This window comes from Arabidopsis lyrata (genome assembly GCF_000004255.2).
Source record: "Arabidopsis lyrata subsp. lyrata unplaced genomic scaffold ARALYscaffold_8, whole genome shotgun sequence".
Lineage (NCBI taxonomy): Eukaryota > Viridiplantae > Streptophyta > Magnoliopsida > Brassicales > Brassicaceae > Arabidopsis > Arabidopsis lyrata.
In genome coordinates, this window is record NW_003302548.1 from 20,417,067 (window position 1) to 20,443,863 (window position 26,797).

Below are 26,797 nucleotides of genomic sequence, written 5' to 3' on the forward strand. Positions count from 1 at the left end.
ACAACTCTCTCATATATTGAAAAGAAAAAAAAAAATCTCACAAGGTAAAATCTCTGTCTGACTTGTCATTTTACTAAATAAACTAACAATGATAATTAATTAATTATTTTCAGCAAATATTTTTTGATCTGCAAGAAAAAAAAAATGGCGGATGAGCGAATATTTGCATCAAGTAGTAAAAACTAAGTCCCCCACTTCCCGCGAAAACCTCAGTCTCTCTCTCGCAACCGCTTCTCTGTATCGTTATGTTTTGATAAAATCAGAAAACAAACAAACAAAACAAATAAAAAAAAGAGTGTAAATATGAAAATTCAATTAATTCTCTACAAATTCTTCTATTAATAACAAATGTCTACGTCGGAACCGTCGCCTGAGAATGATCGGGATCCGCAAAAGACCACCGCCTCTACGCCGACTTCCACCAACGCGAAACTCCTGAAGAAGATCCCTGCGATTCCTTTCCGCCATTCGGAGAAAGATGAACAAGCGAAGACGTTGGACGAGGTTACGCCGGAATTAGCTGCGGAAGGTTCGACGAGTCACGATTCGCCGGAAATTCTTGCTCCTTCTTCCTTAGGTTTGAATCATATCAGAACGAAATCGTCTCCTGCGCCGTCTCCTTTGAGATTTTCATCGGCTACACCGTTGATTTCTCCGGGTCAAGATGACAAAGACGTCGCCAAGGAGAAACCTAGGCTTGGGGTTGTTGATGCTCGTGCTGATGCTCGCGCCAGATGGCCCATTCCTCCACATCAACCCGATCAAGGTATATCTTTCTCGTTGATTCGATTTAGGATTTATGAAATTCGAAATTCAACTTAGCTGATGATTCAGAGGATCCTAATTAATGATCATGAGTTTTTTTTTTGTTGTTTTGTCTCTTAGGGAAAAAAGTTCAGTGGAGCCAATCAAAATCTCAACGAGTGCCTGCAAATTCCAATCCAGGGTTAGAGGTGAATAATGTCTTCTTCTATGTATGGTTTTCAATTTCCTGGAAAATTCATATTGCTGATTCGTTTTTCTTCTTATGAATGCAGAGTACTCATGTAGGTCTTGCTAAGGAAACACAATCTCCACGTTTTCAGGCGATATTGCGTGTCACAAGTGGAAGGAAGAAGAAAGCTCATGACATCAAGAGCTTTTCTCATGAACTTAATTCTAAAGGTGTGCGGCCTTTTCCCGTGTGGAGATCTCGCGCAGTTGGTCACATGGAGGTTAGTGTTGATGATTCTTTTTCAGTTCTCATGAGTTTGAGGGTTCTTTCTTTTCATTTCGTTGTGAAATGGTTTGTTTAGGAGATAATGGCGGCGATCAGAACGAAGTTTGATAAACAAAAGGAAGATGTTGATGCTGATTTAGGCGTTTTTGCTGGCTATTTAGTGACAACTCTAGAGAGCACACCAGAATCTAACAAAGAATTAAGAATGGGTCTAGAGGATCTGTTAGTTGAGGCTCGACAATGTGCAACCATGCCAGCTAGCGAGTTCTGGTTAAAATGTGAAGGTATTGTTCAGAAGCTTGATGATAGACGACAGGAGCTACCGATGGGAGGGCTGAAACAGGCTCATAATCGTCTTCTTTTCATCCTTACTCGTTGCAATAGGCTTGTGCAGTTTCGTAAAGAGAGTGGTTATGTTGAAGAACACATTCTGGGAATGCACCAGCTAAGTGATCTCGGTGTTTATCCAGAACAGATGGTGGAAATCTCGCGACAACAGGACCTTCTTCGAGAGAAGGAAATCCAAAAGATAAATGAAAAGCAAAATCTAGCTGGTAAACAAGATGATCAGAACTCGAACAGCGGAGCTGATGGAGCGGAAGTAAATACTGCTAGAAGTACTGATTCAGCTTCGAGCAATTTTCGGATGTCATCTTGGAAGAAGCTTCCATCTGCTGCCGAGAAAAACCGTAGTGTTAATAACACTCCCAAGGCTAAGGGGGAGAGCAAACTCCAACCAAAAGTTTATGGTGATGAATACACTGAAAACTTGCATAGCCCGTCAGGCCAACCTGCATCTGCCGACAAAAGTGCTTTGTGGGGTTTCTGGGCGGACCATCAATGTGTGACATACGATAACTCCATGATTTGCCGTATCTGTGAAGTTGAAATACCAGTTGTACATGTAGAAGAGCACTCCCGAATATGCACAATCGCTGATAGATGTGATTTGAAGGGAATTAATGTAAACTTAAGACTTGAAAGAGTAGCTGAAAGTCTTGAGAAAATTCTGGAGTCATGGACGCCAAAGAGCAGCGTAACTCCAAGAGCAGTTGCTGATAGTGCAAGATTATCAAATTCCAGTAGACAAGAAGATCTGGATGAAATCTCTCAGAGATGTTCAGATGACATGCTTGATTGCGTTCCTCGTTCAGAGAAAACATTTTCTTTGGATGAACTGAATATCTTGAATGAAATGTCTATGGCCAATGGAACAAAGGACTCGTCAGCCGGAAGCTTGACACCACCATCACCAGCAACTCCAAGGAATAGCCAAGTAGATTTACTTCTAAGTGGTCGAAAAACAATATCAGAGCTTGAGAATTATCAGCAGGTAAATGTTTAAATTCTATTAATTCATGCTGAAACTCTCAATTACTTCTTTCTTTATTTCAGCTGAGTATTCAACTCCTCCTTTACTTTCATCTTGTGCTTTGAGTTGACAGATAAACAAGTTGCTTGAGATTGCTCGTTCTGTGGCAAATGTGAATGTATGTGGATACAGTTCGTTGGACTTCATGATTGAGCAGTTGGATGAGCTCAAATACGTCATTCAGGATAGGAAAGCTGATGCCCTTGTGGTAGAAACGTTTGGAAGACGTATAGAGAAGCTACTGCAGTAATCATTTTTACTTATCCTGCGTTTTGCTAGTCACTACTGTTTAATTGCAAAATCCATTCAAGCTGATTTAGTGTTTCTCAAATCCAGGGAGAAGTACATTGAACTTTGTGGACAGATAGATGATGAAAAAGTAGACTCATCCAACGCCATGGTGGATGAAGAAAGCTCAGCAGATGATGATACAGTGCGAAGCTTACGGGCAAGCCCACTTAATCCACGCGCTAAAGATCGAACATCAATAGAAGATTTTGAAATTATAAAACCAATTAGCCGTGGTGCATTTGGAAGAGTATTTCTTGCAAAAAAGAGAGCTACCGGTGATTTGTTCGCCATAAAGGTTGGTATTACTAACATAATATTATTTCAGTTTGGCTCTAGGAACTTATTCTTAGCATAACTCAATGTTGTCTAAACCATTGTACAGGTTTTAAAGAAGGCTGATATGATCCGTAAGAATGCTGTTGAAAGTATTTTAGCTGAGCGTAACATCCTTATATCAGTTCGTAACCCATTCGTGGTATGTAATGCCGGCAATTCATAAGATCCTTTATGAATACATTTGTGAAAAGCTGTGGTGCTTCTCTAACGCTTCCTTTAGCTGTTCAGGTTCGGTTTTTCTATTCTTTCACATGTCGGGAAAATCTTTATTTGGTCATGGAGTACTTGAATGGTGGAGATCTCTTCTCCTTGTTGAGAAACCTTGGTTGCTTGGACGAAGACATGGCCCGTATTTATATTGCTGAAGTTGTAAGGCCGTTCACCTCAAGATTTGCTCAGCTTTCTTTGTCCGGATTTAAACTTAACTGTCCACATGATAAAATTTGAATTTAATCAAATGTTTTTTCAGGTGCTTGCTCTGGAGTATCTGCATTCTGTAAATATCATTCACAGAGACTTAAAGCCAGACAATTTGTTGATCAATCAGGATGGTCACATCAAGGTAAATATTCCGTGATGCATCATTTATTGATAGCGAGACCGCTCTTCTCACAAAATCTAACCCTTGTAATTACAGTTGACAGATTTCGGGCTTTCCAAGGTTGGTCTTATCAACAGCACAGATGACTTATCAGGTGAATCATCATTGGGAAATAGTGGATTTTTCGCAGAAGATGGAACAAACGCTCAACATTCACAAGGCAGAGATAGTCGTAAAAAACATGCAGTTGTTGGAACTCCTGATTATCTTGCACCTGAAATACTTCTTGGAATGGGTCATGGTTAGTATTTCACAAGGTGCCTTTTTTCCGTGCCATTTATGTATCTGTAAATGGACTAATTAACACACTACTCATTACAGGTAAAACCGCTGATTGGTGGTCAGTCGGTGTTATTCTCTTTGAGCTTCTCGTGGGTATACCTCCTTTCAATGCAGAAACCCCACAGGTATATTTTCAAGCTGAAATATATCAAAAGTAGACATCATTTTAATGCCATAACATTTTCTTTCATTCATGGGTTTGCAGCAAATTTTTGAAAATATAATCAACAGAGATATACCATGGCCTAATGTGCCAGAGGAGATATCTTATGAAGCACATGATCTGATCAACAAGTAAGACCACACACTTTCTGCAAATGAATCTCAGAAACTTCATCTCTTTCCCACGTTTTCTGTACTTTCCCCATATTACATGCTTTTAATCGATCAAAATGAAACAAGAACCTGTTGATTGTGGTAACATTATCTATTTATGTCCTTGTTTCAGGCTTTTGACTGAAAATCCTGTCCAGAGACTAGGGGCAACAGGTGCTGGAGAGGTAAAGCTTTATTAATTTAATCCTACTAGTTAACTTTATAAAATCCTCGGTCTCTGAAAAATTCCTTCCTTACAGGTGAAACAACATCATTTTTTCAAAGATATTAACTGGGACACGCTTGCACGGCAAAAGGTTCTTCCATACTCTGAACACAAATTAAGTTCCATTAGAAAACTAATCTCTTACTAACTTCAACTTTATCTGTTGTTACAGGCTATGTTTGTACCATCAGCTGAACCACAAGACACTAGTTACTTCATGAGCCGATATATATGGAACCCGGAAGACGAAAATGTTCATGGAGGCAGCGATTTTGATGACCTTACAGACACATGCAGCAGCAGCTCCTTCAATACACAGGACGAAGATGTATGACTTTTATTATTTTATACTCTTTTTCTTTACTTCCATTTCTCTTGCACAAATTTAGTGTTATCATCTGAAAACTCACATAATTAACAAGTCTGTATGCTGTAAAACAGGGTGATGAGTGTAGTAGCTTAGCAGAATTTGGAAATGGACCAAATCTTGCTGTGAAGTATTCCTTCAGCAATTTTTCGTTCAAGGTCAGTCATAGTTAATCCCCAACATTTGTTTGTAGTGAAATATGTATTCCTTAGAAATGCTTAATCCTTTGACAATGGTTTTATGTTATCAGAACCTCTCACAACTGGCTTCGATCAACTACGATCTTGTCCTAAAGAACGCGAAGGAATCAGTAGAAGCTTCGAACCAATCAGCCCCTCGACCCGAAACATGATGACTAAGATGTATGGATCATTTATCTAACTTCAAGAGCTGATTGGTTCTGTTCAGCCATAAAAGAAAGTAATAATAACTTGGAAACATAGCATAGCTAGGAAGCAATAGAGCTACAGAGATTTGACTATTATATTTTATGTAATTACATGATACACATATTGAATTACAAGATTTTAATATACATTATGTGTAATTGTGTATCATGTACTCTGTTTTATTATATTTCCAAACTTAAGCTTTATAATATAACTGTTACTATCAACTATGAACTATCAAGGACACTAAAAGTGCAAAGCACGTTTTATTATTGATTAGAGAAACTTGGAAATTACTATGTTTTATTCGTTATATTGGTCCAACTACATGAATCTATGGTTATAGAATGAAGTCAATGAACCGTATGATTATCTACGGACTAACTAAGCATACTTGAATCTCTAATCATCGAAACATCCAAGTTCTAAATCTTCGTATCCCAAATCTCCATACTTCAACCACAAAGATGACGAAGAAGAACATGATGACGTAATGTCGCCGGACAATAGCATCATAAGCTCTCCGGCGGCGCCACCACCTCCCTCTCCGTCATTTTCCATTAAAAAGCTCCACGGCTGATCATCACCGTCTACGTCAGCTAACTGGTTTAGATTTCCTGATAACACCGCCGACGTGTCATTCTTCAAGACTACCGGTACCTCTGGCTCAGGCAGAGGCTTTAGATCGTTGACCAATACCTTTTTATCTTCGTTGACTTTTAGTTGGTCAAACCGACGATGTGTGTTTGGATCAATACCCATTCTTATAAGCTTCCTCTTTATATGAGTGTTCCAATAATTTTTGATATCGTTGTCTGTTCTTCCTGGTAACTCCACTGCAATCTTCGACCATCTATAACCAAATTATATATAAATTATAATGCATTAGAACTACAAATCATCAAATCTAACAAGTAACATAACTTTGGTTTTAAGTAGGACGTTCATGATTGTTATTTGTTAAAGTAGTGTTATAGCTAGTTTTTATACTCAATCATCTATAATGAAATTGAAAATATAAAAACCTATTGCCAAGGCGAGCATGAAGATCAATGACTAGTTGAATTTCCTCTTCACTAAAAAGACCTCTCTTGAGATCTGGCCGGAGATAATTAGTCCACCGGAGACGGCAACTTTTGCCACACCGCCTTAGCCCCGCCAGTTTTGGCACGTCTCTCCAGCACCATCCTCCTCCGCCGCCACCGCAGTTGCCACGTGTCCTTAAGAAATCAACTAGTTTCCCATCTTCTTCCACTGTCCACGGTCCCTTTCTTAATCCAACCTCATCACAACATGGTTTACGACCACCCATAATTTATATATGGTTTTAAAAAAGTTCCATCAAATTAAACTTTATTTGAAAATCGTGAAAGTAATTAGCTAGACTCAAGGGGTCGAGAAATGGAAAATGGAAAAAAGAAAGAAAAAAAACAACACAAAAGTGGTAACCAAGTTTATCTCAACTAACTAACTATATATACACACGTATGGAGTTTCTTGGCCCTTTTTTGGGATGCTTTAGATTAATAATTTATTATTTCCATTCAATTAATGTATTCACTGTCGAGGTAGAAAACTCGATCCGAAATTTTCTTGAAACCTTTGTGATGTTTTTGTGAATTGTCCTAAAACTATTGAATACAGTGTTAATTAGCTGTTGTGTGTATATTATAGTTGGATATATAAACCTTTTTCCTTTTTTCATTTCAAACACTTTATTGCGAAGTTATTAAATACTTTTGACGTACTGTATAGCGTAGAAATTTCATATAATTATGTATTTACCTTCATATTACGGCTAGCTTTACAATTCATGTTGGATTTATTCGTGATTTGATGATATGTCGTTTACATTTTATATGTATAAAGTTGTTCTGTACTCTTAGCAACGGCTAAAACAAAAAAAGAATGTATTTATCTTCTTGTTTCTCTAATTTCAAATCCTGTATTAACTTGGCTCTTTAAAATTCTTTATGTACGTCCACATGTTTTAAGGAAAAAAGATCACGCTGCTTGCGTTTTGATCATGACAAGAAAATGAGACTTCATATAATTAAAATCTTGAAATAGAGAAAAAGAACATGAGACTTCCCTTTGAAGTTTAACAAACTGTAGTAATGTTTTTTTTTTTTTTTTTTTTTTCCTAAAAAAAAAACTTTATTATTAAGCCTTACATAAGTCATGACAAAAAGTCACACAGTATTTTTATGCAAGATACGAAGCCTAAGGCCAATATTACATAAATATGATAACCGAATCTTCCGCTTCAGTTGACTTTTGGAAGAACTAGCCACGTCCACGGTTCCCGCGCCCACGATTCCCGCGTCCACGGTTACCTCTTCCCCGAGTATTAGAGGATGCTTGAACCTCCTTAGCTTTGATGGACGGCTTAACCGGTCTTTCGCGCAAAAGTCGTTGGCCAGAAGGAGTCATTAGTTCCATCAATCCAGAACCACTTTCTGAATCAACCGAAACCATTGAGTCTCCATCTGAGCTAAGAGAATCCCCATCAGAAAAAGAAGAGCCCAAACAGCTAAACTTGTTTTCAGCAAGGACGTGTCGTATCTCACGGTCACTAAGAATAGCATTATCCTTAGTACCTGTGTCAAATTGATCCGTTTTGCTTACATGACGCAAGGGCGTTCCGAAGCTGTTGACGGCGAGCACCACTCTTTAGTGAGAAACGCTTCTTAATGATGTCCCAAAGATCCTTGGCCACTTCACGGTTGGAGATTGATGAACGGAGACGTGGTTCGATCGTTGCTTTGATCCAACCAACAAGGAGATGGTTATTAGCCACCCAATCTTCAAGAGTTGTGGAGTTGTTGGCTGGTTTGGGAATAGTCCCATCGATGAAGCCGAATTTTTTGCGAGAGCTTAACGCCATACGGAGATTGATGGCCCAATCATCATAATTGGTGCCGTTGAGAAGAGGATGGGAGATCACAGCTCCAGGATTGTCACTAGAAGAGAGATCGTAAGCAGAGATTCTTTTGGTGGAAGGTTTTGATGATGGAGTTTGAGGAGGGGAAACCATGATGCGTGAGTATGCTTGCGAGGGCAAGCTTCAATGATGATTGCTTGATGAAGAAGAAAACCAAATCTCACGAGGGTGAGAGACGGCGAGAGTAAAAGAGAGGTAAAAAAAAAATTAGGGTTTATTGTTTTAGCTCTGCTACCATGTCAAATTGAATGGAAGAGAATTCTTGATGGTTATTAGGCTCTAAGGCCAAAGTATTTATACATGAGTTTGAGCTTATCTAATGAGGAAATATAGCAATTTTGGAATTATCAACTTAAGGAAAATAAACTTATTCTAATAACCTGCAATATCAGTAACTGATTCAACAGTGCACATCGCTTCAGTTACAGCTTCAGCTTCAGCATTTGTTTGGCAAGCTGCCACTCTATTGCAATTATCTTTGTCTTGGATTGGGCCAGCCTCAATTTCTAGGGCTGTATCGATTTGGAGTTCTGAATCTGCGGTAGGGACACCAATTGGGGGCTCGGTTTGTAGAGAGATTGGCGAGACCAAATATGTGGCGCTGGATAAACTTTCAGTTGCTGGATTGAGGACTTCTTCTGAGACTTTTTTGGTTACTCTTTCATGTGGCAAATGAGGTTTCATACAGCGAGAAGCCTTATGGCCTAACTGTCCACACTCACCACAAGTAGCTGGCACCCAAGCGTATTCAACATTGACCATAGATATGTTTCCTTTTTTATCAGCTGCTGCAATCCGAGGAGGGAAAGCTTTACTCAACTTCACTTCCACCAAAACCTTCGCCTCACCCATTAGTGAAGGATCAAGTCTAGGTTTGTAAGTAGCCATAGGAGCACCTAACCCTGATGCAATATGGCTAATTCCTGGAATCGAGTACAGCCGGTTTGGAATATTTTTAAACCCAGACTGGAATAGTCGATATCTCAGGGAGATCAAAAGTATCTGCAGTAGACCAAGGAGCTACAAACATAAGACAATCATCAACATGCCATAAGCCCCTTTGAAGAACCCATGCTCTAGTTGAGGCATCCGGAATATGGAAGAGAAATTTAGAATCATCAAGCTTGCGCATAAAAATTCTACACTTCCTACCCCAAATTCTATTGATAACAGCATGAATCAAGCCACCAGCAGGGGGGTTACACCTATAGAACTGGCCTAAAACATATTCCTTCTGATTCTCAAGACCTTGTAACAAAACATGACTTGGAATCGTTACCTTCGGAGTACCGTCTTCCATGTACTCCGGTGATGTTGCTCTGTACAGATTTCTAGCAGCGGGATCCATTTTTGCAGCCCATGGAAACCTCATATCATCTTCCTTAGAGGAATCATATTGAGACTGTGTAGGTCTAGAAATTGGAACTCCACTCTCAGCTTGTTGGGTTGCCGATACCGTGGTGAATTTAAGCTGCTTTTCCCAAGCTCCTCGTAGAGGAGGAGATACCAAACTATCCGAGACTCTAGGCTTGACGATACCAGCATCATCAACCGGAGGCAGGGAAGTAGCAGGACGATTTTTTGATTCAATGGCTGAGGAGTTCGACAGTGTGGTACCTACAACCACCGGAGTAATTGGAGGCACGACCGGATCTATTGGAGGCACGAGCTTGACAGTAGCCGCCAAATCCGTCGGGGATGAAGGTTTCAAGGTCTGCAAAGTATGAGAAATTATCGTAGCCGCCAAACAACTGTAGTAATGTTGTTTTCGAATTGATGAGAAATTATCTTCTACACGTAGTAGGACTTCACAAAATTTTGGAAATCATTAGCCTTAACCATTCTATATGTTTTGGGCAAACAATATTATTTGCAAAGATTTTCTAGTGTGGTTTATTTTATCAAACTAACTGAAGGTTAATTTATTTTCATTAAAAATGATTAATCGATTAATATAGGGGATGACACTTTATGTTTATAAAAATGAGAGTATTATATATATATATATATATATATATTAGATAAGCTTTAAAGACTAATCCATTGAGATCCAATCACTTTTGATAAATTAGTTGCCAATTTTAGTTAATAAAAATCACGATACTTTATTCTCTCAGTCAACTACATAATCATATAAAATTTGAGTCATTTTTAATATCATTTGAATTTGGCTGTCAAGAAAATATATATATATCTATGTGTGTGTGTAACGATCCGATCGGATCTGGTTACGTGATTGTAATTTACAAATATCATGGATATTTAAACTTAAGACTTGGAACGAAAGTGAGTGGAAGATGCTTGTTTTTTATATGAAACAAATAACCAAAATATCAAATCTATAAATATTTGAATCCCAACTCTTTCCTATCCACACTTAATTCTCTCAACCTCAAGAAAAACAGCAATGGCAAAACAATACCAAGCTCTCTTTCTACTCCTCTCCGTCTCTTACCTCCTCTTTTCGGAGCTCACGACCGCTTCAGTCAGCCCGACCGGAACTTCTACGAAAGCACTAAACTTCATTCAATCCTCTTGCAAATTCACAACGTACCAATCCCTGTGCGTTGAGACTCTCTCGGTCTACGCCAGTACGATCCAAACAAGCCCTCGACGTCTCGTGGATGCAGCTATTGCCGTTAGTCTGAACCAAGCGCTGTCTACGAAGCTCTTCCTCTCACACCTGACGAAGAACCAGTTCCGAACCCTTGCGGACTGCCAACCAACAACCGAATCGTACACTACAGATTGCGAGTGTTCTGTCCAACAACTCCAAGAGGTGGTGATTTGTAAAAGTTGGACCGAATGCTTGTTTCACGTTAACAATGCTGAAGTCTGTGCCATTTCGGCTGAGGAGTATAGCGTCGAGAATTCTTGCTCCAACCCATTCACGGGTCCGGTAAAGATGTCAGTCCGGGGCCGAATCTCGGATGCGATAAGAAAGTCACTCCATACCCAGTTTACTAAGTTGCACCATGAAATAAACAATGTCAAAATGTTGTTCAAAGCCTTTCCTAAGAATTAGAAATAATTGACTTCTTTTGTTGTATGGTATTCTGTATTCAGGTAGTATATCAGTCCATCAAAAACTCTTTTTTTTTTAATACCAGGAGGTTTTGGGCCAAAACTCTTATACTTAGAAATCAAACTCTTATTTATGTGTCAAAATCACTTGCTTCTGATACTATGTCATGAAATCTAGTTTGGTATAACGGCTTTTTATTCCATTATATGTCGTTTTGGCAAAGCCTTATCCCTTATACTTAGAAAATATACTAATTGCACAATAGTCTATATATCCTTCTCAATAGCATGCAAACAAATAATACACAAACGTCTCTAAGACCCGCTAAGTAGCCCAATACACACATTTGAGATTGACTATTTGAAAACTAGATGAAGGAATTTATCAGACTGGTCGTATACCAACGGTATTGAATGCCCCTTTTCGATGAAGACTAAAACTTGGTTGCCTCTTTCTTCTGCATATATATATAGAACGCAATTAGGATATTTATATGATAAATTCGTTTTTTTTTTTTTGGATGAATTAATTGAGATCTGATTACTTTTCATTTTTCGCATCTCCCAAAGCGAAACTATATTTTTTTTTTTTCTAACTCAGTCAACTTTATATTTATATATAATTTCGAGTCATTTTATATATTATTTTTGGTAGGATACATTTTTCTGCAATTGGCTGTAAACAAAATATATAGTTTATGCGTGTGTAACGATCCGATCGGATCTGGTTACGTGATTGTAATTTACAAATATCATGGATATAATAAACTTAGGATTTGGTGCGAAAGTGAGTGGAAGATACATGATTTTAATATGGAACAAATAACCAAAATATCAAACTAATCTTGGTGACTGGTATCAAGTAATAGTGCACTCCAAAAAGGTAGCCTGTACTATAAATATTTGAACCCCAACTCTTTCCTATTCACACTTAATTCTCTCAACCTCAAAAGAACGTAAAGCAATGGCAAAACAATACCAAGCTCTCTTTCTACTCCTCTCCGTCTCCTACCTCTTCTCCTCAGAGCTCACGACCGCCACAATCAGCCCGACTGGAACTTCCACAAAAGCACTAAACTTCATTCAATCCTCATGCAAATCCACAACGTACCAATCCCTATGCGTTGAAACTCTCTCGGTCTACGCCAATACGATCAAAACAAGCCCTCGACGCCTCTTGGATGCAGCTATTGCCGTGAGTCTGAACCAAGCGCTGTCCACGAAGCTCTTCATCTCACACCTGAGGAAGAGTCCGTTCCAAACCCTTCAGGACTGTGCACCATCGACCGATACGTTCAATACAGATTGCCAGTGTTCTATCGAAGAGCTCCAAGAGGTGGAGAATTGTAACGGTTGGACCGAATGCTTGTCTAAAATAAACAATGCTGAAGTGTGTGCCATTGCGGGTGAGAGTCATAGCGTTGAGAACACTTGCTCCAGCCCGTTCGCGGGTCCGGTAAAGATGTCAGTTCAGGGTCGGATCTCGGATGCGGTAAGAAAGTCACTCCAGACCCGATTCGCTAAGTTGCACCAAGAAATAAACAATGCCAAGCTGTTGTTCAAAGCCTTTCCGAATAATCATAAGTAATAAGACTTCTTTTGTTGTATGCTATCCATTTAGTATCAGTCCATCAGAAGAACAATGAATAAACCACTTTCGATTTTAAACATATTTATTAGTCCTTTTTCACTTATCTCGAATACCAAACTGGCCTTACACTTATGTAATCCCCGAGATTGTTAGAGATAAATTACCAAAAGATTCCTCCTTCGACTCATTATTGTACGACGACCTTGCCATATATTTGCTCAATAACCGGAACACAGACAAGAATTGCACATGCACTAGAAGACAAGAGACGAGAAAACAATAATTTTTTTTTCCCCTGGCTTTGCCGACTTATATTGGGCTGTAACAACAATTTGGGCCATATTACCCAATACACATATTAAGCCACGAAACATAGCCCAACAGTTTCGATTTCAACTTCTTGAATAAACGATTCTTATAACTAGGAGACACTATAGTTAGATCTGTTAGTATTGTTGTTGATGGGTCACAATTCGAGTTTAAACTGTTATAGTGTATGTTGCTGATCAAAAGAAGAGAACCAGTTCACAATAATTACTGTGTAATTTTTGGGGTTTGTTTAAATTTTTTGGGTTTTGGATTATTGCCTAAATTGTTACATCCAAAAATTTATGCAGTATCATCAAAATTCTTGCACTCTTGCTTATGTTTTAATACACCAGTTCTGTTCATGAAGATTGTACAAGTTCTTTGACATATATTACTTTGTAATTTTGTTTAGCGTTTTCTCAATACTGTATCTTTTCTGTCGTTATTTATCAAACCAACCTTTTTGAATCTTTTGTTAATAAATAAGACTTTTAGTCAATGAAAACTCTATTTGTATGGATTTCTATTGAAATGTTTTCCCACTCCTTTTTCCAACAAACCGATCCAGTCCACACTCTCCAATTTTTTTTTTTTTGTCATCTAAAATTTTATTATTGATCTTGTAATGGAACCAAAGTGAAATACAAAGCCCAAAAGAGGGAAACTAAAGCCGGCGGACAACATGAAAGTCCCCGGAGACAAAGCCGGCGGAAGACGAGATTTCCCCGGAAGCTAGGCCCTAACGAAGGGAAACTAAACATAGAAAAGCAAAAGATTTCAAACCACAAACGCAAGAGGTCGAAACCAAAAACTAAGAAAAAAGCCGAAGGCATAAACCTTAAAAGAAACATTAGACCCAAGAAAACAAGTAACCCAAAACTTCTGAAGCACCCGCGATTGAGACTTACCAAGGATGCCCACGGCCAACCCGAAAATAACATCTACCTCCTCCTATCACGATGAGAGCTGATCTCTCGAAACCAAGAACCAAGACTTCATAACCCGGCAAGCGAGACAAAAGAGTTAAGGGAACCTCGAGCACACTTCCGAATACGACTGCTGACGACTGATGCGTCCACTAGCGTCTAACTAGAAACCTTCAAAAGGTGATCCTATCACATCAGATCAGGAAAGCAAAGACAAGGAGAAAGGCCCAACCACTCGAAAACCGAGCCAGCTAACAACCGCAACGAACAACATCAGGGAGAAGAATGAACTGAAAACTTAGAGGTCTATTGATCCAACCAAACAAAACTGAACTTCTTCTTAGCAAGGAAACAAACCCAAAGTGATTCATAGGTTGAGACGAGGAGACCGGAAACGGAAAGAAGAGCAAAGGCTGGACTGAACCTGACTAAACCTAGACACCACTCAACATAAACGGCTTGGAGACAGTAAGCACAAAAACGACAATGAATAAGGAACAGATCCAGAAAAACAATGGCATAATTCACAGAGCAGCACCGTAGATCCTACAGATCCGAAACCAAACGATTCGCTAAAACATATACCCAAACAACGCCGCTACAACCGTAACCGCAAGACCCCAGAATACACTCGCAACAAACTAGAAAAATCACCAAACGCAGGACGAAATCAATGCAAACAAACCAAAATAAACAAAGACAAAGAGAAATCTGACCACCACCAGCCAAAAACCGGAGAAGCTTAGCCACCACCCAAAAACCACCGGAGAGAAACCCCACAACGAAGAGACCTCCACTACCGAGACACAAAACCTCCGCCACCACTAACAGATCCGAGAACCATGCCTCTCCTTAAACATCACCTCGAAACCCGACGCTATCTCCTCCACAAGAACCGATTTCGTTCTCGAAAAATCATGATTTGAGAAGAGACCAAAATTGAAGGCCATTCCACAACAAGGTGTGGAAACCACCAATCCAAAACACCACTCACCCCTTCCACCGGCTAAAAGCTCCGCCGAAATCGAACCACAGCAACCAAGAACTCAACTTGCCTTTATGAACCTCTAAATACAAACCCAAAGAAACGAAAAAGAAAGCAAAAATGAAACTAAAACAGAGCAGAGGGAGGCCAGATCCGTTGCTATGGAAGCCAACGCGATCTAGCCTCGGATCTAAAATTTTTTTTTTCTCGGCGGCGGCTGTATGTCGAGAGGAACGCAGAGAGATATTTTCTTAGAGAGGTTCATCCACACTCTCCAATTTATCTGCACTATATTTTTGACAATACATCAAAATATATAAACACAGATAAAGAAAGAGGTGGTTCTTTAGTTCCACAATTAAAGACATAAACATTAGATTATTAAAAACTAAGGGGGTGTTATTCATTCATGGAGTTAAAGTCAATTCTTAAAAGTTTAGATTTGATTTCTGATATTGTTTTTAACCATCTGTTTGTGTGGAGTTCAAAATCTCTGCAGTATATCTAGGATTATGATTCTAATTATTTACTCATGAAATCCAAAGATGTTTCATTTCAAATGATTTGATATACAAAGATTTTACAAGTCTTTTAGTTTTGAATAACACTGAATTTTAATGAAGCATTTTAAATCTTAGTTGAATAACACCAAACTTTAAAATCTATTAGAGTTAGATTTAGAATCATTAGGTTAATAACATTGAATTAGTGATGGATTTCAATTCTATTAAAATCCATCATTGAATAACACCACCTAAAAACATTAAGGAGAGTGTATTCAATAAAGGATTTGAAATGATTTGTATTAAAAAAATAAATCCTATGTTATTCAAACATGAATTTTAAAAATCTTTTTAAAATCAAGTGTTATTGGATTAGTGATTTTAAAATCTACAATCAAATCCACTGTTATTGAAAACATTTTAAGTTGTGGATTTGAAATGACTTGAATGATTTTTGGTGGGATTTCAGAGAACATCTTAGTTAAAAATTCAAATATCCAAATCCCATGGTTTTAGGTGGAATTTGGGAGAGTTTTGATATCAAATTCCCTAATTCACCAAAATTCACCAAAATCATCTCAAAACTCATTAAAACTCAAATCACTCCAAATTCTTTCTTCAATACACCCCTAAAAGTGTAACATGGGCCTTGGGCGGAGAAGGTGGTACACGACGGTGCTTTTGAACCAGTGATTTATGGGATCACGTTCACATGTGACATGCCGAAAATTATTGTTGAGTTTATTTGTGGTATATTTTTTATTTTTTTCATTCTCGTTTTTTCGTTCTCTCTTCCCTCAATTATTTTTCTCAATTTGTATTGAACCAAACACGAGAGTAAAGGACCCACCCAAACAATGATTAGTTTTCATTCTTTAAGTATACTATAGTTTAGTGGCGCTAAAAAGAAACAAAACAAAAAACTGAAAAGATATTTTAGTATAATATAAAATCCACAGAGGCCAACAAGGCAACAACTCTGAAAGATCCGTACCGCAGTGGAATTGGAAACAACAGTCCGGTTATGTCAGTAGGCTATATAAGCCACAACTTTCCATTTCAATTTCTAAACTTTGTTGTTGTACTTCCTAGTTCGTATCTATACATTATCATCACTTTAATCTTTTACCATATAGTATCTGTATTCTGTAATAAGTAATAATTAATGTACTCAACTAATTAATATTTATGAATCATGCTCATATTTCAAATCTCACAGCTACTCAAACTCAACACACACAAACAAAATTTTATACATTTTTCTTTTATGTGTACATAAATAATAACAAAAATATTTTAAAATTTTATTTAAAATTACAATATATATATATATATAATAATTTTAAAGAAATATTCATCAACACTAGAGAAATAAGTAAATTTCAAATTAAGTATCATTATCAGAGATTACATTATTTGGTGATACTGGCAAAAGGAAAATATTACTTTGGTGGGATGCTTTGCTGGAATGACGTTGTTTATTACCGTCATAGCCTATGTTGCATGGAAACGGAAACGGAAACGTGGAAGCGAAACGTTTCGGAAACGGGAAACGATTTTTTTCTAAAAGTAAGGATTGGAAACGTTTTGAAAACGTATACACATATATAATATATGTATATATATAACATTAACATAAAACTATAAAAAATAGTTTAATTAAACAATACAAGTCCAAAACATCAAATATTAAATAGATTAACTAAAATTGTAAAAGAAAAAAGATTAAAAGGTTCAAATTCAAATATTTAATTTAGACCAACATTTTCATTTTCATTTTCATTAGTTTCATCGTAGATCATATAAAGATGCCTCCAAATCTAGTTTGTCGATAAAAAGATCTTAAAACTCAGAGTCTTCCAAAATTAGTTATATGTATTATAAATCTTAATCTTTTCAACTTTTATTTATTAAGTTTCCAAAGTCAATAAAAAGGATTTGTCGCGTTTCTATTTTAGAAACGTGAGTTTCCATCGTGTTTCCAAATATAAATTTTTAAAAAACGCGTTTCCGTGACGTTTTTCGTGTTTCTGAAGAGTTTCTGTTTTCGAAACGTTTTGGAAACGGGAAACGAACTTCGAAAAGAGTTTTCATGCAACATAAGTCATAGCAACCTAATTCTGTTAGCTAATATTTATTTGATCATTATAAACATTAATGTCATTAATGACCGTATCTGATGTCCAAATCTAAAAAAAAACATTATTTCCTTATATTATATAACGGCTTGATTGGTGCAATATCTTTCTCGCTCTTTCTGTTTCCTTCTTGATTCGAATAAAACGACAAATGTTTATCTCTACTCGTATCCGATTATGTTTAATATATAATATGCATTGATATTTCACGTTATGACCTGGACCGACGTTGAGTGTGGACCCTGTCATGAGTTTTATATATGAGAAGACCAAAATAAACAAACCGCACATATCAAAGTTATACGGGTAATTTCCAACTAATAAATCGAGCCATGCGTAAATACTTACCATATAACTTTATATACAGCTCTTATCGGGTTACATACGTAATTTATCAATCAAGTAGTATATGCTATTCAAGTTTTGTCATTGTGCAATTTCACACATTTAGCGACCATATAAAACTTATAAGCAACAAGTAATCCAAGCAAAAACTATGATATAGTAAAGTAAAACATAATCTGTCATATATAGATTTATATGTACGGTTTCATCAGTTGGGTTTCTGTTTATAGTGTGAACCCATTTAGAGACTATATTAAGCTTAGTTTGGTTCAAATTAGATTTAATTAATTTAAACAAAATGAAAATGTACCTCTGGATTGTAAGTCTAATCCACTTTTTCGCCGACCTCTAATCCACTTTTTTCAAAATTCTACCGCGTGTTACCAATAGTAACATATATAAAGTGAAAATTATCATTTCCCACCGCATGTTACCAATAGTAGCATAAACCTTATAAAAAAATTGTATCGACTATAAATATTCAACTCCAACTCTTATCTCTTCACACACTCAAATATCTATCCAACACTAAAAAATTTATACCCACTCCCTCTCTCTCTAACAAAAAAAATCACCAATGGCAAAACAATATCTCTTTCTACTCCTCTCACTCTCCTACCTCTTCTCACCGGAGCTCACGGCGGCCACCGCAGCCTCACAGACCGGAGCTTCCAAAAAAGCCATAAACTTCATACAATCTTCTTGCAAAACCACCACATACCCAGCCTTATGCGTCCACTCACTCTCCGTCTACGCAAATGACATCCAAACAAGCCCTAAACGTTTAGCCGAGACCGCTCTAGCCGTGACACTAAACCGAGCCCAATCCACGAAGCTCTTTGTCTCGCGTCTAACACGTATGAAGGGCCTTAAGAAGCGTGAGGTCGAAGCCGTCAAAGATTGCGTCGAGGAGATTAACGATACCGTTGACCGTTTGACCAAATCTGTTCAAGAACTGAAGTTATGTGGTAGTGCCAGAGATCAAGACCAGTTTGCGTACCACATGAGTAATGCTCAGACTTGGACTAGTGCGGCTTTGACCGACGAGAACACTTGCTCCGATGGATTCTCGGGTCGGGTTATGGATGGAAGGATCAAGAACTCGGTTCGGGCTAGAATCATGAACGTGGGCCATGAAACCAGCAACGCTTTGTCCTTGATTAATGCCTTTGCCAAAACTTACTAATTTTAAACTATATTTTGTCATGTAAAATAGATCTAGATAAATGTAATGTATTGCTAAGAGTTTGATGTGATATAATATTCGATTTTGTTAGTTTCTTTTTGTTTTGTATGTGGTTTATAAATAGTATTATGTGTATTTTGAGCTATCAAGTTGTTTTTAAGAAAACAGATTTGGATAAATTTCCCCAAACAAATTGTAGCTAGTTAAACTGATGATACACTTTGGACCAGTTGGCAGATATGTTTGACAATTCTCACCCATTAGTTTCCTTGTGGCAAGTTGGGTACGCATTGTGATGTTTTAGATCAAACTTTATTTATAAAAAAAAAAGGAAAGTGAAGATTTTTTCTTTTTTTCCGGCAGAAGGACAGTGAAGATATCAGTAACGAATTTCTACATAACTATTTGAAAACGGTAACAACAAAAAAAATGTTGTTTGAATTTAGAACCAAGATATATATTCAATATATTGTTGGGTTCAATTTTAAATTTATTGTGCGTGGACCATTTGGTAGGTTGTTTGGTTTTCGGTTCAGGTTCATTTGATGAGTTTGCAGGAAATATTTTGCCAAAAAATGTGCTAACTTCCCAAGAATGATCAGATAATTAGGCGAAATCTAGATATCCTGTATTAAATTATAGAAAAAGACATACTGCAGTTTTGACATAAATTTATTTTTTCTTCGTTTCAACCACGTGAGATGTCTGGTGGTACAACTTTTTCAAAAGCAGCGTGCTTCACAAATCTCGCAATTGCTTGGCTTTTTTTGTCCATTGATGACGGCTGCTTCCATGATTTTCGTTATGGCTTTGAATTTCTCTACCAATCGTATATACGATCTCATACATACGTGTATAAACACGTTACACACACGGTGCCTGTCATATCATAATTTGGATACCACTCTTCGTGGGCCTTTAAGCCCATCTTAATATCTGTTTTCAGCATTATTCTGTTAAACTTTTTTTTTTCAGCAATGGATTTAGAGCCATTAACATATCACATATGGTATAGTACATGAAATAAATACTATAAAGTAAGTATAGACAATCTGACAGAATATCAGTATTAGTGAAAACCACAAAATTTACAAATCTCAGTCTTTAACTTTAAAACCATATAAAGATGTATTGACTATGGAGTATGGAGTATCAATAAAAAAAAGGCACCTTAACAACCTTTTTTTTTTGTGTGTTTTAGAAATGTTGTACTGTTATGTTTGGATGAAGTTTTAGAGTTTCCCAAAATGTAATTTTATATTTTTTAAAAGGACGAAATCATACCGAGTCTTGTATCTAGAGGTTTAAACTAATGTTGTTGGGGTGTCTTAACACCTGATCAAACTCAGAAGTGTGCGTATGTGAATTCTAGATGATAAAAATAGACAAATTCATTTATATATAAACTAAAACAAATTATCCCAACAATATATATTGGAAGCATAAGAGTCAACCTCTTTACATTATCAACTAAAGTGAACAAAGTAACAAGATAAGTTTCCCTTCACAATACCACTTGACACTTTACATCGACCTACTGCTTACAAGTTACAATATACGTGTGTATTTTATATCAAGATTCGGATATATAAATATGGATATTTGATAGCAGACGCAATGATTTGTGCCAAATGGGTGTTGAAAATGACCGTAGTCACATGCAGCTGAATTGATTACAAGGACGATAAGAACCTTAAATGTTTTTTGGCTCACGTCCACCATTCGGTTTCCACGGTCGACATCGACTTTTAATCATAAGTTAATCTTAAGTTTAATTATTTTTAAGTGATCACAAATTCAATTATTTTGTATTTACCTTTACAAACTAACAAAAGTACAACATTTTCTAACAATATACAATACCAATCTTAGCACTGAATATATATTGGGTTTCATATTTGTCATTGTTACAAACATATGGTTCAGAAATAATATATAAATATCACAAAATTCCATATGTATATACATGAGACAAACATTCAACTAAAAAAACAATCATGTGTAATTAATAAATGTAATTGTCGTTTATCGTAATCGTTGTTGTTGATTGCTATCACAATTAACCAACTGTTAAATGAATATGACCCAACTAGCCGACTCCATCCGGATATGAACGAGACCAAAAAATCGGCCACTAGAATGATCTATTAACCAATCAAATAGATCATTCTAAATGTAGTTAATGCTTAATTAAACAAATGATTATGTTTTGTCTTAAAACTACAAATTCCTTAACCCAGTGTCTTCTCCGTGTTGCTTTCACATGTTAGATATTTTTTCGTTTTTTTCCCCAATCTTGTTTTGTCAAATATCTTCATTATGCAAATCCCATTGCCACTTGCCTATTAAATCTGATTTTTATATTGTTTAAAAAATCATCTCATTTCTCTCTCTCTATATAAACCCCAATTACATAACAATCAATACTACAAAACATACCATTTCCACGTTTTCATAAAGCTCATAATATACATAAAGAATGGGTGAATCTTTTAAATTCAATCATCATCACTTCCTCACGTCTCTTCTTGTTATCATAGCCATGCTCAAATCGGTTCATACAACTACAACGACAAACACCGAGTTCGTAAAATCATCATGCACTTTCACAACGTACCCAAGACTCTGTTTCTCTTCACTCTCAACTCATGCCAGTCTCATCCAAACAAGCCCCAAGATCATGGCTCACGCGGCTCTCAACATAACATTGGCCTCGGCTAAAGCAACTTCAGCAATGATGGTGCGTCTTTCGAATAGTCGGCTCAAGCCAAGAGAAATCTCGGCCATGAGAGACTGCGTCGAGGAATTAGGTGACACGTTGGAGGAGCTTAGAAAATCGATTGGTGAGATGTGTCGGCTAAGTGGCTCGAACTATGAGGTCTACATGAGCGATATACAGACTTGGGTCAGTGCGGCTTTGACAGATGTGAACACATGTACGGAGGGATTTGAAGGAGACGATATGAACGGGAAGGTTAAGGTTTTGGTTAGAGGGAGGATTTTGGTTATTGCTCATTTAACGAGTAATGCTTTGGCTTTAATTAATCACTTTGCTTCTATTCATGGCTAAAGAGAGTTGAGATTATTATTGTTAGTTTGTTTTCATTGATTTTTCTAATGATAATGTAATGTATGTGTCTTTATGATTCCAGAATCAATATGTAACATATAGAGTTCTTCATGAAAATTGATTTTTTAAGATTTTCCAACAAAACATTTATTTTATTTTCCCTACCCAATAATTATGCATTCATCTATCATTTTCTAACTTTAAAACCTTCCAATAATTGTTATTAAAAAAAAACACTTTTATTTATGCTTGATGTGAGAATTTAAAAAAAAAAAAAACTTACGTGAAGAAAAGCTTGTCTTTTTCTCCCACTTTTGTTGGTAATGGCAGACCAAACACCTTAGATTGTTAGAGTTTACACATGGAATCTATCATACACACTTCACATTCAAAACTGTTTCTTTTTTTAAGGTTTACATTGATATAAGAACTATGTAAATGTAAATTCATTATACTTTTCATCAAAAAAATTCATTTTACTACATAACATTTACAAGAAATTTACACTATATATTGTAAAAAGAAAAAAAAACTAAAGTTGTTGATTCTGGTTAAGCATTTTCAACAAACCGGGTTTAGTACAATTCAATAAAGATCTTCCAGATTGAACCATAATAGCAAACAAAGCACGAGCCTCTCTCAACTTCTTCTCTTCACACAAAATATAAATCAACCAAGTATGGTTTATCGAACGAGGCCAGATATCAAGAGCAGCCATGTCTTTAACCACCTTAAACGCTTCCATGGTCAATCTAGAGTAACAGAGACATTGAAGCAGCTTTTCATAAGAGTCTTTATTCGGATATATCCCTTTCTTCTGCATTTCTAACATCAGAGCCAAAGCATCAAGAGGTCTTTCAGATTCACATAGGCCCTTAAGCAGAGTACTGCACATAACTTGATCCGGCTCGCATTTTGTTTCCTCAAACAAATCTATAGCAGACTCGATATCACCTGCTTCGATATGAGACTTCATCAGAATAGTGTAAGTTACCTGATTTGGAACAATGCCTTCCTTTTGCATTGATTCCAGATGATTATATGCTTCGTCAAGTCTTCCTGCAGCGCAATATCCGGTTACAATCGTGTTGTGGAGGTATAAATTGGGGATTATAGACTTTTTCACTTTCCCAATTACTTCCATTGCGAAGCTTTTTGATCCGTAGTTGCATAAAGAAGAGGAGATTGATACTATAGGCTTTGTTTGAAGGAGACGTTGAAGAAGCTTTTCTTTTCCTGGCTCAACAATAACCTGCCTCTTCTTCTTTCGTGCCATAGCTCTCCATAAACCGCTAAGTAGTGTGATGTAAGCTATGTGATCGTGTTTAATCCCATTTTCGCCCATTAAACCAAACAATGTAAAAGAAAACTTAAAATCTCCCTTCTTAAGGAAATGACCGATGAGCGAAGTATACAGCACCGCGTTTGGAGATAATCCGTCTTCAAGCATCTTATCGAGATACTGACATCCTTTCTCCATCATACCCATCTTCACAAACCCGCTAATCAATACCGTGTAAGTAAAAGAGCTAGGCCGAACGAAATGTTTGACGACTTCTTCAACTAACTCATTTGCTTCGTCAATTCTTCCGTTTCTCGCATAAGCATTGATCATAATCATGTAAGCAATCTCATCAGGTTGAATCCCAGACTCAAGCATCTTGGCAAACGTCTCTTCTGCTTCAACAACCCTTCCCTGTTTGCCAAGAGAACCAATAATTGAACTGTAAATAGCGACAGTAGGTCTCAATCCAAGCTCTTCCATTACATCTATAACAGAAAATGCAGCGTCTCTGTCATTATTCTTGCATAACTCATTCACCACTATCAAATACGTATCAACATCCGGGACAAAGTCCAATTCTTGGATAAGATTGACTAAAGACCCCAAATCTTCGATGATATTTTCCTGAAATAGACATTTGATCACTGAATTGTATGAAAAGGGTAAGGGTGTGCATCCCAGATTAACCATTTTTTCGATACGAGATAAAGCTGCGATATAATTTCTTTGCGAACACAAAGCAGTTGTGACAACAGCAAGTCCCACAGCAGCTAGGTTCGCATCTTTTCTAGCAATCTCCTCAAGTAAAGACTCAACCTTTACCTCAATATTTCCAAGATCATCAATAACTGGTGGATCAATCCCACATCCGTTATCTAAAATTGATTGTAAGATCACCATAGCATACTTAAGCTCGTGGCATTTTGGGAGCATCTTCAAGAGAACAAAGTAAGTAATATGGTCTGGGACAATTCCATTGTCTAACATCCTCATCAACAAGTCAACAGCTTTATCCATTCCGCCCTTCTTGTAAAACCCAGATATAAGAGTTGTATAACAATGCACGTTGCGGGATATATCTTCGACCCCTGTGTTGTTCTCAAAAAGCCTCAAAGCATAATCTACATTCCCTTCCTTGCAGTAGCTTCCGATCATTACATGGTATGTGAAAACATTCGACTGTACACCCCTTTTTATCATTTGACTAAACATTACCCTTCCTTTATCAAGCATACCCAACTTCATGAACCCATGAATCAAAGTGTTGAAAATACAAGGATCAAGCTCACAACTTCTCTCGACCATCCGCAAGTAAAGCCGCATTGCCATTGTCATATTATTGTCCTTGCAATATTCTCTCATCAAACAAGTGTACATAACCTTATCCACAAAGTAACCGTCAACTTCCATATGATCAAACAGAGCCTCTGCTTCAGCAGCACATCCTCTTCTACAAAAACAGTAAAAGAGAGACTTATACAGATTAACTGGCAGAGGCATTCTTGTCATCTCACACAGAGTATCTAACATCCCAATTGCTTCATCCAAGTGACCGTGACCGCACAATCCCTTAAACAATCTCTTACAACACCAAAGCCATAAACCACTGCCTCTCTCTTTGACTTGTTCAAAGCAATGAAACGCCTCGAGAAACCGGTCTTGATTACAAAGCTCATCAACTACTAAGCTAGAGGAGTCTCTACTAGGAGCATAACCAGAAGCTATAATTCTATCTAAATGTGCTCTAGCTTCATCAAATCTCCTTAACTTAACCAAACAAAAAACCATTGAATCTAAAACCGACGAATCAGGAACAATACCATTTCCGATTACACGTTGATTGTAGAAAGTTTCAGCCAATCCAGGCTGACCCATCTCCGTAAGCTTCCTTATCAACGCCCCACAGCAACACGAATCAAGTTCTATTCCATTATTGACTGCAAAATCAGCAACTGAAGCTGCCTCTGAAATAGAAGAACAACCATCAATAACACGGCGAATCACTTCCCGAGCAGAGTTTACGAGACCTCTTCGACCAAGTTTGACTATCAACGACAAACATCGAGACCGGTGGTCACCAGAAGCGGCGGAGACGACGGCGGCGGAAGTGGAGGGAGATAGTTCCGATGAAAGAGCACAAGTTGAAGCTTTTCTGGATTTCAAGAAGCGATAACATAAAGCTTTCGCCTTGAACATCATCTAAAACCCCAAATCTCTCAAGGCTTCTCAATTAAAAGCCTCTCCAGGTTTTTCGATTTCACGAACCCAGTTGCAGAATCGAGACAAAGCATCGTACTTTACGACGGATACTAAAGGAAAGTAGAGAGTTTGAAGAGAATTTAACGCCGACGAATGAAAGTGTTGACTGAAGTAGAACGACGACGAGTATCAAAGCGCGGTTTTTGAAACAAAATCCTCCACAAATGCCTAAAACCCTCGTCGTCGTCGTCGTCTCTGTCAATTCGTGTTCGGTTTAAGATTGTGAACCGGTCGAATCAGATTTATGAATCTAAACCGGAATTTGCTGACGTAAATCGAACCGAACTGTTAAAGAGTTTTTAAAATGAGCCCAGGCGAAGACATTTCAATAGGCCCGCCCAACTACAATATATGTTACAAATATTTTTATTAATAATTCACACTTTTCTATATATTTTACCAAATATGTACTCAAGTTATAACACTGCAACACCAATAAAATATTAACTAGTAGACTACTTAATTCTGATAAATATTTGTGAATAGTAAATATTGTATATAAACAAATTGTATGACTTTTTTAAAAGATACCTAATATAATCAATCGCATATAAAATGAAATATAATCATTATTGTCCTTTATTTGTTCTAATTTCGTAGTCATATGATTAATAGCTATAATTCTCATTATTATTAACTATATGAGGTGGCTCTAAAACAGTTTTAAATAAAAGAAATATAAGAGAATGAAGGATTTATCTCTAATAATTTAGCATTAGGTGGGAACGTTGACAATTTGTGGAGGAAACGTATTCACAAAGTGCAAATATATTTAGCACTAAAAAGGCATGATTAATTTTTTGTAATTATTTACACTTGAACTTATTTTTAATA

At 37.0% G+C, this 26,797-nt stretch overlaps 8 protein-coding genes across 8 annotated transcripts; 5 read left to right on the forward strand and 3 right to left on the reverse strand.

Moving 5' to 3' along the window:
* The first annotated feature begins 121 nt into the window (after positions 1-121).
* On the forward strand, positions 122-5,542 carry LOC9302556 (probable serine/threonine protein kinase IRE). Its single transcript, XM_002864737.2, has 17 exons — positions 122-766; positions 886-953; positions 1,038-1,214; positions 1,296-2,552; positions 2,665-2,837; positions 2,928-3,177; positions 3,265-3,357; positions 3,447-3,587; positions 3,688-3,780; positions 3,856-4,060; positions 4,141-4,226; positions 4,307-4,395; positions 4,550-4,601; positions 4,677-4,733; positions 4,815-4,970; positions 5,084-5,167; positions 5,260-5,542. Exons 1-17 carry the CDS (start codon positions 349-351, stop codon positions 5,359-5,361), a joined length of 3,501 nt encoding a protein of 1,166 aa, XP_002864783.1. The 5' UTR covers positions 122-348; the 3' UTR covers positions 5,362-5,542.
* Positions 5,543-5,639: 97 nt separating this feature from the next.
* On the reverse strand, positions 5,640-6,889 carry LOC9300859 (protein ODORANT1). Its single transcript, XM_002866438.2, has 2 exons — positions 6,424-6,889; positions 5,640-6,251 (listed from the first exon to the last, which is right to left on the reverse strand). Exons 1-2 carry the CDS (start codon positions 6,708-6,710, stop codon positions 5,801-5,803), a joined length of 738 nt encoding a protein of 245 aa, XP_002866484.1. The 5' UTR covers positions 6,711-6,889; the 3' UTR covers positions 5,640-5,800.
* A 661-nt stretch (positions 6,890-7,550) lies between these two features.
* Positions 7,551-10,184, reverse strand: LOC110225807. Its single transcript, XM_021015819.1, is given in 4 exon segments — positions 7,551-7,998; positions 8,723-9,300; positions 9,302-10,093; positions 10,150-10,184. Coding segments are annotated over 4 exon segments (1,719 nt in total). The 3' UTR covers positions 7,551-7,684.
* A 505-nt stretch (positions 10,185-10,689) lies between these two features.
* On the forward strand, positions 10,690-11,396 carry LOC9302557 (pectinesterase inhibitor 11). The gene has a single exon (XM_002864738.2). It carries the CDS (start codon positions 10,750-10,752, stop codon positions 11,365-11,367), a length of 618 nt encoding a protein of 205 aa, XP_002864784.1. The 5' UTR covers positions 10,690-10,749; the 3' UTR covers positions 11,368-11,396.
* A 653-nt stretch (positions 11,397-12,049) lies between these two features.
* LOC9300860 (pectinesterase inhibitor 11) lies at positions 12,050-13,038 on the forward strand. The gene has a single exon (XM_002864739.2). The coding sequence runs from the start codon at positions 12,331-12,333 to the stop codon at positions 12,952-12,954; it is 624 nt and encodes a 207-aa protein (XP_002864785.1). The 5' UTR covers positions 12,050-12,330; the 3' UTR covers positions 12,955-13,038.
* A 5,627-nt stretch (positions 13,039-18,665) lies between these two features.
* On the forward strand, positions 18,666-19,528 carry LOC9300861 (pectinesterase inhibitor 11). Its single transcript, XM_002864740.2, has one exon. The coding sequence runs from the start codon at positions 18,741-18,743 to the stop codon at positions 19,347-19,349; it is 609 nt and encodes a 202-aa protein (XP_002864786.1). The 5' UTR covers positions 18,666-18,740; the 3' UTR covers positions 19,350-19,528.
* Positions 19,529-21,664: 2,136 nt separating this feature from the next.
* On the forward strand, positions 21,665-22,552 carry LOC9300863 (21 kDa protein). The gene has a single exon (XM_002864742.2). It carries the CDS (start codon positions 21,829-21,831, stop codon positions 22,417-22,419), a length of 591 nt encoding a protein of 196 aa, XP_002864788.1. The 5' UTR covers positions 21,665-21,828; the 3' UTR covers positions 22,420-22,552.
* A 389-nt stretch (positions 22,553-22,941) lies between these two features.
* LOC9300864 (pentatricopeptide repeat-containing protein At5g62370) lies at positions 22,942-26,202 on the reverse strand. Its single transcript, XM_002866439.2, has one exon. The coding sequence runs from the start codon at positions 25,901-25,903 to the stop codon at positions 22,952-22,954; it is 2,952 nt and encodes a 983-aa protein (XP_002866485.1). The 5' UTR covers positions 25,904-26,202; the 3' UTR covers positions 22,942-22,951.
* Between the last annotated feature and the right edge of the window lie 595 nt (positions 26,203-26,797).

What these genes read in the sequence shown, in the direction of transcription:
- LOC9300864 (XM_002866439.2), bottom strand. Translation starts at nt 25,903, where the DNA reads ATGATGTTCAAGGCGAAAGCTTTATGTTATCGCTTCTTGAAATCCAGA.
- LOC9300859 (XM_002866438.2), bottom strand. Translation starts at nt 6,710, where the DNA reads ATGGGTGGTCGTAAACCATGTTGTGATGAGGTTGGATTAAGAAAGGGA. An exon ending in CATGCTCGCCTTGGCAATAG is followed by an intron (nt 6,252 to 6,423) that starts GTTTTTATATTT and finishes ATTTGGTTATAG; the next exon opens with ATGGTCGAAGATTGCAGTGG.
- LOC9300861 (XM_002864740.2), top strand. Translation starts at nt 18,741, where the DNA reads ATGGCAAAACAATATCTCTTTCTACTCCTCTCACTCTCCTACCTCTTC.
- LOC9300860 (XM_002864739.2), top strand. Translation starts at nt 12,331, where the DNA reads ATGGCAAAACAATACCAAGCTCTCTTTCTACTCCTCTCCGTCTCCTAC.
- LOC9302557 (XM_002864738.2), top strand. Translation starts at nt 10,750, where the DNA reads ATGGCAAAACAATACCAAGCTCTCTTTCTACTCCTCTCCGTCTCTTAC.
- LOC9302556 (XM_002864737.2), top strand. Translation starts at nt 349, where the DNA reads ATGTCTACGTCGGAACCGTCGCCTGAGAATGATCGGGATCCGCAAAAG. An exon ending in TCCACATCAACCCGATCAAG is followed by an intron (nt 767 to 885) that starts GTATATCTTTCT and finishes TTTGTCTCTTAG; the next exon opens with GGAAAAAAGTTCAGTGGAGC. An exon ending in GTGATTTGTTCGCCATAAAG is followed by an intron (nt 3,178 to 3,264) that starts GTTGGTATTACT and finishes ACCATTGTACAG; the next exon opens with GTTTTAAAGAAGGCTGATAT.
- LOC9300863 (XM_002864742.2), top strand. Translation starts at nt 21,829, where the DNA reads ATGGGTGAATCTTTTAAATTCAATCATCATCACTTCCTCACGTCTCTT.